This window comes from Notothenia coriiceps, unplaced genomic scaffold (assembly GCF_000735185.1).
Source record: "Notothenia coriiceps isolate Sejong01 unplaced genomic scaffold, NC01 NC01_scaffold00000339, whole genome shotgun sequence".
In the NCBI taxonomy this organism is placed as follows: domain Eukaryota; kingdom Metazoa; phylum Chordata; class Actinopteri; order Perciformes; family Nototheniidae; genus Notothenia; species Notothenia coriiceps.
The window spans coordinates 21,355,643-21,370,036 of NW_011333040.1; the positions used below are offsets into that span (position 1 = coordinate 21,355,643).

At 40.7% G+C, this 14,394-nt stretch overlaps 1 protein-coding gene across 1 annotated transcript in view; it reads left to right on the top strand.

The window, feature by feature from the left end:
• LOC104948757 (inosine-5'-monophosphate dehydrogenase 2) overlaps nucleotides 1-3,837 on the top strand; it is a 24,965-nt gene extending 21,128 nt beyond the window's left edge. Inside the window, exons 6-9 of the mRNA XM_010774989.1 lie at nucleotides 2,648-2,735; nucleotides 2,871-3,070; nucleotides 3,517-3,607; nucleotides 3,732-3,837. Of these exons, the coding sequence (XP_010773291.1) occupies nucleotides 2,648-2,735; nucleotides 2,871-3,070; nucleotides 3,517-3,607; nucleotides 3,732-3,835 (483 nt within the window). The 3' untranslated portion in view covers nucleotides 3,836-3,837. The remainder of the gene's footprint in view (nucleotides 1-2,647; nucleotides 2,736-2,870; nucleotides 3,071-3,516; nucleotides 3,608-3,731) is intronic.
• The last annotated feature ends 10,557 nt before the right edge of the window (nucleotides 3,838-14,394 follow it).

Below are 14,394 nucleotides of genomic sequence, written 5' to 3' on the forward strand. Positions count from 1 at the left end.
GTGAAACTATTTGGTATTAGACCGGGAAGTTACAACTTGGTATAGACGCCTAGAAGGGCCCTAAAAGTTTGGGCGGTTTATTACACCACTGCCAGTAACCGCCCCGTGTCTATCGCGAGGGTTCGAATGTGCAGTCCTAAGGGGGGGGGGGGGGGGTGGTGTACGTAGACGTACCAATGTACGTCTACGACCCTAGTGCACGGGTGGTGGTCGTCGTTCGGGTTCTTCGCTACTGTCAAAATTAAACTTGCACAGACTCTCGAGTATCTCCGACTTCCCTAGGCAATACAAACATAGACAAATCTGCAATCCTTCATCCGACGCAGTTATAACCCATAGTATGGCCATAGCCTGTCGGTCACCACCCCTGGACCCTGATTTTCAGTGGGGCCCTTTGAGAGGCTGGCCGGGTCGAAGCCATTTTGTGCGATCTTATATACCAGGTGCCCCCCCTCACCCCTTACACGATCACTGAATAGGCCTGGCCGGTGAAAAGCCATGGCGGGTAGCCTAAGCAGGGCTACCGGTCAGGGCGGTGACGGTTGTCGGGTCAGGTGCCATTGACAGATACCCCCTCGGAAGCGACGCCCTTTGCCCCTTGGATTCACAGGGTTGCCCTCACCTTCCTTATTATGGGCACGTAAATAGGTAATTAAAAAAGGAGGTGGGTTTTACCCCATTTTTTTTTTTTGTGTGCAATTAGGGTACAATCTTATGTTTTTCGTAGCAAAACACAAAAAGTGTCCTTACGGTCTGCCGAGTTTGTTTGCTAAAAATTTAGTGAAGAGGACGTGCTAGTAAATTACATAGTATACAAGCGGGTTAACCCCTGTCTTTCGTGATTATTCCATCCAAAGTATGGTAACTCAATGTTGATGTTTTTTAGGTTAAACAAAAATAAAGTTGTAGCTGGCCTCCTTTAAGTCCCGGTCGAGAGGTGGATTGGTTAAAATTAGGATTAAAAATTTAGTTAGGAGAAGTTGGGCTAAGTAAATACAAATACCAAGGCGGCCTTAACTGTACTTTAATTTTATGACAATCAGTTGAGGTAATTTTTGCAATAATTCACCGGATTTGTTTCCGGATTTGAAGCATTAAGTGGTACAGATGCGTACTGTTGTGTGAAACAGGCTACAAACCGGAGAAGAGCGGCGTGTTCTTCGTAGGGCGTAACTGAGTTGAGGCCGAAGGTGGGTTTTACCTCAGCTCCTCTAAAGGGGGCGCTACAAGCTTTTTAATAAACCTTTAAATTAGCCCCTTGCCCATAGCGTTGGAAGAAATTTTACTCCAGCTCTACTTTGATCATCCGGGTTATAAAAGTGAACGGTTTTGTCAACAACACCCTCCGAGTGTCGGAAATTTCGGTATACATCACCGTCTATGTTTTCTCCTTTTAACGTTGTGTTTTTTACTTCGTATTGTAAATACAAAAAACGGTTGGTATATTAATAATAAAATTGATAACGGCAATAATCTATTCTAATCTTAGAAATCTTTATAAACACTATGGTGAATGTGGAATTCTAATGTTTGTAACTTTACACAGTGAAATGATCATTAAACACAAGGTTCAAAAGTGAGGTCAACATAATGCTCACGGCGTGTTTAATCTTAGTTAAGTCTGAGCCTGAATTTAATTTTTTTAACCTATTAAGGAGGACAAAGAGTAACTTTTATATTGTTTAAAGTATGTGAGAACCTGAAAAAGTCAAGGAGTTTTTTGCATGTGATTGGGGTGTGTCATAATTTTTACAGATTACTGAGGGTACCAGAATTTGCACGGAGTCACGCCGTCCAACACCAGGAAGGAGGAAGTCCTTCAGCTACAGAGACCTCTCTTACTACGGGTGGTCGAACGGCGGGTAAAGGCCACAGACACTTTACTCTAAGGTGTTTCGCACTCGTCTTCGGAACCGGACCTTGTGCCAAGGGGCTTGCACGGCGAAGCGACCCGCGAGTAGTGGGTGCCCCGGCACTCTCTTCGGGACGAGTATCGCGCCTCTTCCCCCTTTCCTTCAATCAGTTCAGTAACGGTTTTCAAGGCGACAATATTTACTCAAATTGATGGGTTTGGATGATGGGGGAAACTCGGGTCACAGGCTCTTTAACACGTATGTGTAGTATGTGTGTATACAAATGCATACATAATGGATGTTAATAGCAACCAGGACCACATCAGATAGTTCTGTTTATAACTGTAGATTAGACACATAATCGAGTAGTTCTAAGTGTGTAAGTCTATTACAAATTATGAATATAGACGTTTTCTTTTTATGTGGATATATTTTCTTTTTTAGGTATAAAAACCACACCGGTTCCATGATTTTTGCTGTTTTAATAATAACAAAGGTGTGCTTTTATGCAATTCTTTGGTCATATATTATGAAAGCCAACTAAACGCTTTCAAAATGTAGGACAAGTTTTGGTTATTTTGTGCTGTGACATCGGTCATGGATTTACATAGACAAGAACAATGCCTGAATTCCTGTTCATGACTTTTATTATGTTAAGATCTTTAATTTACAGTTAACGTGTCACATCTTAAATTACAGATATCCCCCAAAAATACTAACCACTTCAACATCCTCTGAAAAATTGAGTTTGGATACATCCTTTATTCATACCCTGTGTGTAAATCCCTTGTCAGGTGATGACGAAGCGAGAGGACCTAGTAGTCGCCCCCGCTGGAGTTACACTGAAAGAAGCGAATGAAATCCTCCAGAGGAGTAAGAAAGGTGAGCATGTAGTTTATTATTCACAACGTGCATGATTTCAGTTTCCATTGCAGTTAAGAATATGACATAAACCAAATGAACTTGCATCCTGGTGTGAACATGTGACCTATTTAACCCCCCTGGTTCCTCCTGCAGGTAAGCTGCCTATAGTGAATGAGGAGGGGTCCCTGGTGTCCATCATCGCACGCACAGACCTGAAGAAGAACAGAGATTTCCCTCTGGCCTCTAAAGACTCACGCAAACAGCTGCTGTGTGGCGCTGCCATCGGCACCCACAACGACGACAAGTACCGGCTGGACCTGCTGGTGCAGAGCGGCGTGGACGTGGTTGTTCTGGTGAGGAGACATTTAGTTTAGAAATGAGAGGTGAAGACCAGAGGGAATTCATCTGATTTAGGGACTGAGCACAAACTGGGCTGCACTTCTCTACTGGAATCAATCTCAGACTCTTTGGTGCCGATTTGGGAGCTTTATCACTGAGAAAGCATTGGTTGGCGGTGAACGGACTCCAAGTGTGCTCTTTTACAGATTTGTAATAGATGAACTGGGTTAACTCATTATGGCAGCAGTGCAGTGCCCATTCCCTGTGGCATTAAAGTGCACGACAGACAAGGTCTCGATCTCTAAACCCATGTAATGGCATGTCGGTAATGTGTTCTGGATTCATTACATTTCATTAAGCTTTCCGGCTTTCTAAAAGCTTTGAAATGTATAAAGTAAGTGCATTCAATGTAACTGTGCTCTGTGAATACAAATATCATTTGTTCTGTGTGTGCCTCTAGGACTCCTCTCAGGGCAACTCAATCTATCAGATCAACATGATCAAGTATATCAAAGAGAAGTATCCTCACCTGCAAGTCATTGGAGGCAATGGTAACTACACTTTTCTTTACCTAGCAATCGGCAAGGGTGTTTCTGTTAATGCCAGAGATTAGTGTTTGCTTTGAGTATACCTAGAGATGCACAAACCAACTCTGCCCTCCCCTCTCTGCTGCAGTGGTGACTGCAGCTCAGACTAAGAACCTGATCGATGCAGGAGTGGACGGGCTGAGGGTGGGCATGGGCAGCGGCTCCATCTGCATCACACAGGAAGGTGAGTGAGACAGCGGACTAGGGCTGCAACAAACGACTAATTTGATAATCGATGAATCTATCGATTAATGAAGCGATTAATCGACTATTCTGACTATTACTGTATGCCTTGCACAATTTCTCAAACGCTCTTATTTAGCCATCAACTTTTAGATTTAGCTTGAGGTTGTTTTAGGCATGTGGAAACTAACAATGAAGACAATAAAGATGAATACTTGATTCAAAAATACATATACTTATTATTAAATTAACTAAACAAATTGTGAACAAAATTAACATTGCTTTTTATTTAAATTAAATAAATAATATTTCACATCAAAAGAAACAACAATGTTTTAAATAATGTGATGACAGAACTGTAAACAGAATAGCTGAAACTTTAACAAAATAAATAACTCAGTTACCTCTAATCATTAACCCATGTTTGTATAATTGAGTTAACTCCGTGTGTTGCTGCTAGCATAAATAACACCTGACGTGGAAACGTTACTCGTGGATGGGGCTACAGAGCTACTAGAAAGACAGTCGAACCCGGTGCATTCCTCCGTCTGAATGTGGTGCACTTTTGCTAAATGTTTAGACAAATTGCTCGTGTTACCGCCCTTACATGCTAAACTCTTTTTGCATTTTTGGCAACGAGCATTGTCCACATCGAGACGGGTAAAGTTTAACCACACCTCGGAGCGCGTTCTCTCCGCCATCTCCGCAGTGTGTTGCATGCATGTAGCAGCTGCCTGTGTGTAAACTGCCCCGCCCCCTCGCACACAGACGGGGGAGAGAGATCTTGTCTGATCGAAAATACATCATAGACGCATTTGTTTTTCTTTTTGCATATTAGATACGAGTTGGCAACACTAAGACTGCGATATAATGTTTTTGTAGCAATAATACATGACATATACAGTATATTTTTTAAATGTCTCCAGTAGCCTACCGATAAAAAGACCAATAACGTTGGAGCTTAACGGCGCGTAAAACACACGTGAAGACGTCACCAACGAATCGACGACTGAATTAGTTGGCAACTAATTTGGTAATCGATTAAGTCGATTAGTTGTTGCACCCCTACAGCGGACTTCTAACTGATTCACAAAGCAGCCCACAGCCATTCTGAAGCTGTTTGGTTATTCCATCTGCCAGACAAAAGGAAAGTGTTTGGACAGTGATGTGTACTTACTCATATTGTTGATGTATTGGACTTTAGTTTGGGCCTAGAAAGCGTGTGTTTGCTTGATAACAACAATATATTGGCTTGATATGGCACACATTGATAGTTTTGTTCAACTTTTCATTGTAGTGCGTCCTAATGGAAGTCTATTCAGAGGCTCGGATAGAAAGACGAGCATGTTTACAATGATTGTGTCTTTTTGTTACTTTAAAGGTGACCCATCATGCAAAATGCACCTTTTGTACGTCTTTTATAATAATAATAATAATAATAGATTTAATTTATTAGCGCTTTTACAGGTGCTCAAAGACGCTTTACAGATAATAGTGAAGAAAAAAGAAAAGAGAAGAAAGGAACAACAAATAAATATATAGTTAAAGTTAAAGTCAAATAATACAAAAACAATCACACATGAAAAGCCAGATTGAAGAGGTGAGTTTTTGTGAGTTTTTTGAAGGTTTTTTATACATGAATATGTGTCCCCGGTGTTCCAGGCAACTCACCAAGTGTCAGAAAACAAAACCCTCTCTATTTTCCTCCTTAGTCAAATCTCAAAAAAAGGGGCTGCAAAGGATCTGAAAAAAACGGATCCAGATTTCAACAAAAGTGTTGAAATCTGGATCCGTTTTTTTCAGATCCTTTGCAGCCCCTTTTTTTGAGATTTGACTAAGGAGGAAAATAGAGAGGGTTTTGTTTTCTGACACTTGNTGCCGGTGACGTACAAGGACATGCTCCGTAGACCCGTCTCATTTCGCAGTCCCGCGGAGGACCCAGCTTGGGTCCTCCGCGGACTGCGAAATGAGGCTGTGAGGCTGGGTCCTCAGGAGGCGTGGGTCCTCAGGACGGACCCAGCCTCTGAAGTTGGGACACAGCTTGTCTGTCTCATGGCGAATACAGTCGCTGGTTTATTTATGTCTGTAGGCCAGGGGTCGGCAACCCCTGGCACGCGTGCCAGCATTGGCACGCGGCACCGTAACCAGTGGCACACTAGGAATAAGTGGAATAAGTGTGCAAAATATTCAAATTTTATTTTGGGATCCTGAACGAGACCGCCGCCAGGGCGCGTCTCCCCGTTACCTGCAGAAGGAAGCCATGCACGCAACGCAGCCCCGCTCTCTTTAACTCCAGGCGACTTTCTGCCACTTTCCTCCGTAGTGCAGTGCTGATCGTTTCACCAGAGAGGAAACAGAGGCTGTGTCTTTAGTTGAAAGCCCAGTGGCGATCTGCTCATCTCTCATCGAAATAACATGCTACACATGTTCTGGAGAATCACAGAACGGACGGTCGTCCTTATTATTATGCTGTTTAAACCAATTGTTTACATTTTTTTGTTAAATTCGGCATCATGTAAGATAGGGATGCTCCGATCGATCAACCGCTGATCGATATCGGCCAATACTCACTCTCTGCCGATCGATCGGTGCTCTCTAAAAATGCCAATCGCGAGAGCCAATCGCGAGAGCCGATCACATGACGTAAAATACATGACACTTTTCTCTGTGCGCGGCAAAACAAGCTCGCCAAAATGGATTCACCAGTCTGGCAGTATTTTAAAGGTGACCTATCATGCAAAATGCACTTTTGTACGTCTTTTATACATGAATGTGTCCCCGGTGTTCCAGGGAACTCACCAAGTGTCAGAAAACACAACCCTCTTTATTTTCCTCCATACCCAAGTCTCTAAAAAAGGGGCTGCAACGGATCTGATACAGACTGATCCAGATTTGAACACTTTTATGTCGTCACAGAAGTTGCGCTACGGCTATTGGGCCAACTCCACCAATCAGGAGGAGACAGCCACGGACATTGCCGTTCGAAAGTGCTGGAAATGCTGTAGTACATATTTCAGGCCACCAGATGGTGCTGTTCTCACTGAATCCGAGCATGAAAGGCAGTGTTAAATTGAGAGAAATGAGGAATGGCTAAAATGCATCATCTGTTTGGTATTTTGAAAAATGAAAAGTATAAATATGCCTTATATAGGTATGGTCCTACACAATATTATTCAAATATAGCATGATAGGTCCACTTTAAGGTGCCCGAAAATGACAATAAAATAGCGGAATGCAACGTGTGTGAAGCAGAAATCCTGCAGCTCCGCCCCCTGTGACGGACCGGTGCAAAGATCGAAAACAGAGGTAGAAGAGTTCCACCAAAGATAATCATTTTCATACACCTGCCGGTCCCCCCACAACCTCTACAAACATACACAAAGTAACTAAAAAAAGTATTGTGTCAGGATATATACATAAGACCATGGAAGATGTAGTTCGAGTCGTCTACAGCACCGAAACCTTTCCTCTAATAATAAATGGAACACTTTGTTCCCTCACCTAACCGTAAAAGAGACCGCTACAGTAAAAGCCGGACTCGGACCTTTTTGTCCGAGCTCCCATGTAATGTCGCAAAATTCTTTATGTACCTATTTTCAAGTCACGAAAATCTACAAATAAGTAATTTTCGGCCGCCGTTTCTTTTCAGAAACAGACCTAATCATTTTCGAAATCAGACCTACGCGGTGACTAGTCATTACCACTGGCTGTCACTCTTATCATAAATATAGAGCAAATCAACAAGTCTCCATCTAGATTTATCGATTTCACACCAATCCAGATTGGAGAAGCAACTCACAANGGCTGTGGCTGCTGCGAGGGAGTGCTCTCGTCTTTCAACCAGAAGGTTGTGGGTTCGATCCCAGCCCGTGCAGTCAACATGTTGATGTTAAAGTGGACCCATCATGCTATATTTGAATAATATAGTGTAGGACCATACCTATATAAGGCATATTTATACTTTTCATTTTTCAAAATACCAAACAGATCATGCATTTTAGCCATTCCTCATTTCTCTCAATTTAACACTGTCTTTGCATGGGCTGATTCTGTGAGAACAGCACCATCTACAGGCCTGGCATATGTACTACAGCGTCTCCAGCGCTTTCGAAAGGCAATGTCCGTGGCTGTCTCCTCCTGATTGGTGGAGTTGGCCCAATAGCCGTAGCGCCACTTCTGTGACGTCATAGAAGTGTTCAAATCTGGATCAGTCTGTATCAGATCCGTTGCAGCCCCTTTATTAGAGATTTGGGTATGGAGGAAAAGAGAGAGGGTTGTGTTTTCTGACACTTGGTGAGTTCCCTGGAACACCGGGGACACATATTCATGTATAAAAGACGTACAAAAGTGCATTTTGCATGATAGGTCACCTTTCAGATACTTAACCCGATCGCATAGCCAACACTGCTCTGTATGAATGGGTGAATGACATGTAGTATGTAGAGCGCTTTGAGGGGTCGTAAAGACTGGATAAAGCTCTATATAAGTACAGACCATATGTACATGAATACATTTGTCATGTCAAAGTCCTCATTATACCAAAGTAACAATCATATCTTCTCCAATAGTGCCCTTAAGTGACAAAACTCCATGGCTGCCTTGGCAAAAGATATGTTAAAAAAATATTCGACCAACTATTTCTATAGGTGGCAGAGCCCTGGCACACTGACACACAAAAATCACACTTGCATCCTTTTTTTCTTAAACGCTCTCACTATTGTCATAGTTGAGGCTGCATACTCCCCACCCCTGACCTGCAACAGGAAGAAATAACTAAGTGAACTGCAGTGATGGCTGCTCAGCTGAGTAAGCACAGCAGGATTGTCCAAAGAACGGGCAACCTTTAAATGCACTCACAACTACATGTGGTGTAAACTCATAGCTCCACATGTGCTGCACACACAGAAGATAGAGGGGGGGGGGAAATCAATAAGGGTGTGTGAGAAAGCTTCAGCATTTCCTCGCTGGTCATCAAAAGGTTATTTTACACCCAAAAGCACAGATCGATTGAACGCACTCTCAATGTCTCTGAGAGCAGGAATATCCACCAGGGGGAATTTACTCCGTATTTATTTTTTGCATTAGGATTAGAGGGGGGGGATCGATGTGTGTTTAATGTAGCTGCAGGGATCAAGACATGAATCATACGTTCGCAGGCTATTACTTTTCATTTGGCGTTATCATTGGTGGCTTTAAAGGCCTTCAGTTCAGTCAACATGTGGAAATAAAGCTCCTCGTCTACTCTCAGGACGCTGCAAACATGGACGTCCATTATTGGAACAAATATTATTGACTTGTTTGGTCCATAAGAAAACAGTACAAAAGTTACTATTCAGAAGCGAAAAATATTTACTTCCCTGGTGTAGAAAAAGAAAAACTGGACATATTTTCTGCAAAGCATTCTTGCAATACATTAAGAAACCAATCATAATTCTCAATATTGCCGTGGTAGAATTTTGTAACAGTTCACAAATCAAGCAAGTATTCATTTAAGCTCATCATTACCTCCATTTCTTTTAGGGTACATCTTGAATTCATTTTTTAAAGTATTGTTTTCCTTCTAAAACACTGCGACAATATGCAAAATAAAAACTGATGCTTGTTCTTATCAATGACAGATTTTATGTGAGAAAGTCCTGATTTGACAAATGTCACAACCTGAAAATTCAATTATTGTGTTCGTGGCTTTAAACTGATAATATCATCTTATACAGTATGCCTCCACCAAGGACCACAAGTCTCAGTTTACACGACAACCTGTAAAAATACAGCCAATTTAGTTTAAAGGGGCCTTATGCTGCTGATTTTCAGGCTGATATTAGTATTTTGTGCGTCTGCTGTGACTTGTTTCCATGTTTTAATGTTTCAAAAGTTATTTAGCTTTCTCATACTGCCTGTGCTGCAGAACCTCTTTTCACCCTCGGTCTGAAACCAGAGCCCAGTCTGCTCTGATTTGTCAGCTGGCCGGTTCTATTGTGATCGATCAACCACTTAGAATTGCCCCGCACCTTAGGCCATCACATACCAATTGTTGCAACGCTAGCCAATAGAAGCGTGAGTGTTTCAAAGTGTTGTCACTATATTCCCGAAGTAAACAAAGGAGTCCAATGGAGGCGTGATAACCCTGAGATTGCACCAAATATTATAAGAATGAAGAAAGAGCTAAAGTTTAGAGTGATAAAAAAGAGAATTTAGCATTTTAATCCCAAGACACCATATTAGCTGTCAGGAGAGACCAGGGCGTATGAAGAGGAAGGAACAGAGTTTTCTCTCACATCCGACGACAGTTTCCCCTCGTCAGGAGCTTGTACACCTCTAGATACATGCGACTGTTGAGAATAAATTGCCTCAGTAGGAGATGATCAATTTCACATAAACATGCATCATAGTGACACAGGGATATGTTTCTACAGCGCAGGGATCCATTCATCAGCAGATATGTGAAATATTTAGAGATGCAGAGCTGGATCGCGGCCAAGATCCACAGAGCTGCAGGAAAACAAGAGGAGCGTTTGTGCTGATGAAGAGGAGTTAGCGTGGATCAGTCATTGACATGGACCTCAGAGCTGCAAATGAATAATTCAACCATAACCAATAAGCAATGTTCCAGCACTCAGCCGGCTGACACAAAGGCGATAGCTTCCCCTCTCATGTCTGCAAAAATTACCGAGATTAATAAAAGCACACACGCTGACAAACAACAAGCGCCATGCAGGTTTGATTTGCATGGATTTGGAGGAGGAATCTATTTGCTGCAGCTTTGAAAAGGAGGGGCCGAGAAACCTCAAACTGTGATCTGATCCAGCTAACTGAGGACTCAATACAATCTGTAGAAGCCACGCATCAATCACCACACAATCACCGGAGCCAGGGGAAACTTTAGCGATATTATATTAAAGCGTTACGTCAGCTGTGAGTAAATTACTCAGGTTATTTATGAGAGGCAGGAGTAGAATAACTAGATAACAACGTGAAAACATTTCCATAAAACATTGTCGTTTGAGAGATGTCACTAGTGTTTTATTTAGTCGGTCAAACCTTTTTTTAATCCAGTTTTAGTCTACTTAAAGTCTGGGTGTTTAAAGTTATATTTTTTCCTCCCTAATTGCAATATAATACGATCACAATAATGCTCCCTTTTCCTCATTGCCTCATCTCTGAAAAAAATAATTTGTCTAAAAACCAGTCTGTACATTGCACCTTTGACTTTGAAGATAGCACAAATTCTCCATGCTATGCACAGATATACTTGTGTTTAGACGATTAATTGATTGAGAATTATTCACCAATTCTCAAGACTTTTACTAAGCAAGAAGATGACATGACATCACTACCTTCTCAAACCAGGGATTTCATTATTATAATTTGTTTTCATAAAGATTTGAACATTATTGTGTGTCAAGCTTTTTTTCATATGAGCCAGGTCTGGGAACAACCCAGTCTAACGGCATTTCGTGTTATAGTCACGGCATTTAATCTATTGATTCGTGTTCACCAACACGATTTTCCCCTTTTTTTCGTGTCACATAGAACGATTTTAAAAGCAATGTATTTCTATTGGTAGTGTGTCTCATGCCTGCACCACGTCTTTTTGTCCGGTCGGGTCTTGGAAGACTGGAAGCTGTGTGGTTCATAAAATGTTCATTACGTACATGTTCTTACGCAATATCAAGCCACGATTATTGTTTTTATTTTAAATCGTATAATGTCTGACTCTTTTTGCCGTCCGTGAGGACAAACCCGATATTATAGAATTAAACAAATAAATAATAACAAGGATAATTGTGTGTTATTGTTGAGTTATTTAGAAAAGAAGAAGGAAAAAAAGATTTTAAAAATACAGATTTCAGTATTCTGAGGCTCTGAGCCCCATTTATTTTCCTCACTGATGGCAACAAAAGTCCGACATTATACGATTTAAAATAAACCATCAGTGAGGAAAATAAATGGGGCTCAGAGCCTCAGAATACTGAAATCTGTATTTTTAAAATCNGCAGATATCACTGTGTAATCATTTGACAGTGAGGGGAATATATCCGGTTTTATTATGAAAACTTTGAGACCGGAAAAACTGAGGTGTCCTTGAGCAATACGCAAAGCTGTTCAATGAATCAGAGTCAGCTATATTGGACAAAGAACTATTATGTTCATATGTACATGTATGTGAAAAATGAGGTGAATTTTTAAATATCGTAATAATGTTAGGGTGAAATTAAAGGTGGGGTATGTAATTTATTTCAGAAACAATTTTTGTTATATTCCATGGAATGCTCTTAACATCCCGATAGCAATGAATATATTAAGTGCTTTGACAATAAACACATAGAAAATGTTCATCTGTGGAAGCCGTAGCGCTGTAACAAGCACGACCAATCATTTTAGCCGGCCCGGCGGTTGTGTATTTTCAAATTCTAGCGCACTCGAGCTGGTTTCTCCAAAATTACCTACCCCACCTTTAAGTATTATAAAGTTTATAATACACATTCATATGTTATATTCTATACTTTTGTAATGTTAAAGTTACACACCTTCACTCATACTCGTAATTTTGATTTACCTCATTTGATTTGCAGAGACTGAGATTACTTGAACTGATTGCATTACTATAAGTACCTTAATAAAAAAAAAAGTATAGATATTTCAATAATATCATTGACGTTGATTATTTTGGCTACATTAAATCGTGTAGTTGAAAATTAGCAGGCAAGGTCAGTCTTAGTAGATGTGTGAATATGTAACAGGCAAAAGTGCAATGTAAACCCAACAGATGCACAAAATGAGCAAAGAGATAAATGCAATATATCTGTAGTGCAATGCAACAGCTACAAAAGCACTGATGCACATGGAGGGACACATTGTACAGTATATGACGACTGGAAATAAAATGTGAGCACACAGGCGCAACACAAGCGCTGACATTAAGACACGCAGGATCCATGTAAGGCCTGCTGCTCGGCATGTCGTGAATGCTTTTATCCAGAACTCCCCTTGGTGCAATGCATGTCTTTTGAGTTCAGGAAACCTCAGTGGGAATAAAATAAAAGGTTGGAAAATGTAAGATCCATGAGCATTAGTTGGATGCAGATGCTGTGAGGAACGCTCTGAACTCCACAAACATACAGACATCAAAAAGCCGACACGCTCAGGGAATAATATGAAGCTTGCTAATATAAACAAAATGGTATAAGCGACTTTCAAAGTGTAATAAATCATTGCCATATTAATGTTGATACGCTGATATAAAAGAATGAGTCCATGACAAAGAGGATTGCCAGCCTTTATATTGCATTTTAAATTATACTAACTACATTTTAATGAATCTGCTGCAGAAAAGAATGGTCTTACTTTTAACAAACTACAAAATAAAAGGCTACATAAAGCACCAAGGGAATCTTTTAACAAGGAAGAATAAATTCGAAGGAATAGACCAGCAGCGATGGAGAATAAAGGGGAATTTATAGAAAAAGCACGAGAGCACAGGTGCAATTCTTTGACCAGGTTATTAGCTTTTGTGTGCAGTGACAGCTCTAATGGGAAAAATGACAAGCAACTTAAAAGAGAGAGATGGAATGTGAAAGGTATGGAGCCTAAATACAGGACCGGGGTGGAAATATAGGAAGGAAAATACAAAAAGACAAAAACAATGAAGAAAAAGATGATGCAGTGAGGAATAGAATATAGGAAGAAATGATGCTGGTAGAGAGAATATAAATATGTGATTTGTAGCACAAAAGCCAGACATGGTGGAGCTACACTTTTCTATATTGTCTGCACGTACACCAGTCTGCATGACAAATATAGCCCATATAAATATGTAAGCGCTGCCCAGTCATCCATTAAACCTGCAACATTGTTTAGCCTGAGTGATAGTGAGCTAAATGCATGACGGAAGTATTCAAATAACAGCATATAATAACATAAGCTAGTATGGCAAGCTTATAATGGCAATTTAATATTCAGTTTTAACTTATCTAATGAAGAAAATCTAGATAGCACAATAGAAGAATGAGCATTTAGATTGGTAAACGGATTGCAAATGATAAAGCTCACAGCAGCACCAAGAGAAACAATACATTGGGAAACTCTGTACCGACATATTATGCTAATTGTAAGGTTCATATTAGTATTTTGTTCCTCCACAATCTGACATTTTTTCTGTTCAAAAAGGTCTTTATTTTTTCATACTACCGCTTTTCACCCTCTGTCTGACACCAGAACCCAGTCTGCTCTGATTGGTTAGCTGATCGGCTCTGTTGTGATTGGTCAACAGCTGAGAGATGTGCATGCACAAAAATATATATAATACTAGAGGAAAGGGAAAACTTAAAAAAGCATAATAGGGTCTCTTTTAAGGGGAGACAAGAAAATTCCGTGAAAAATTCAAAAAGATTTTCCTACTAATCTAGATTTGTAAAATATACCTTCTCAAAATTGATATGCCAAATATTACATTACATTTAATTTGTTAGACGCTTTTATCCAAAGCGACTTTCATACATTCAGTACTGTGGGCAATCCCCACAGGAGCACTTTGTGTCTCGCCCAGGGACACAACGACATACTGACTG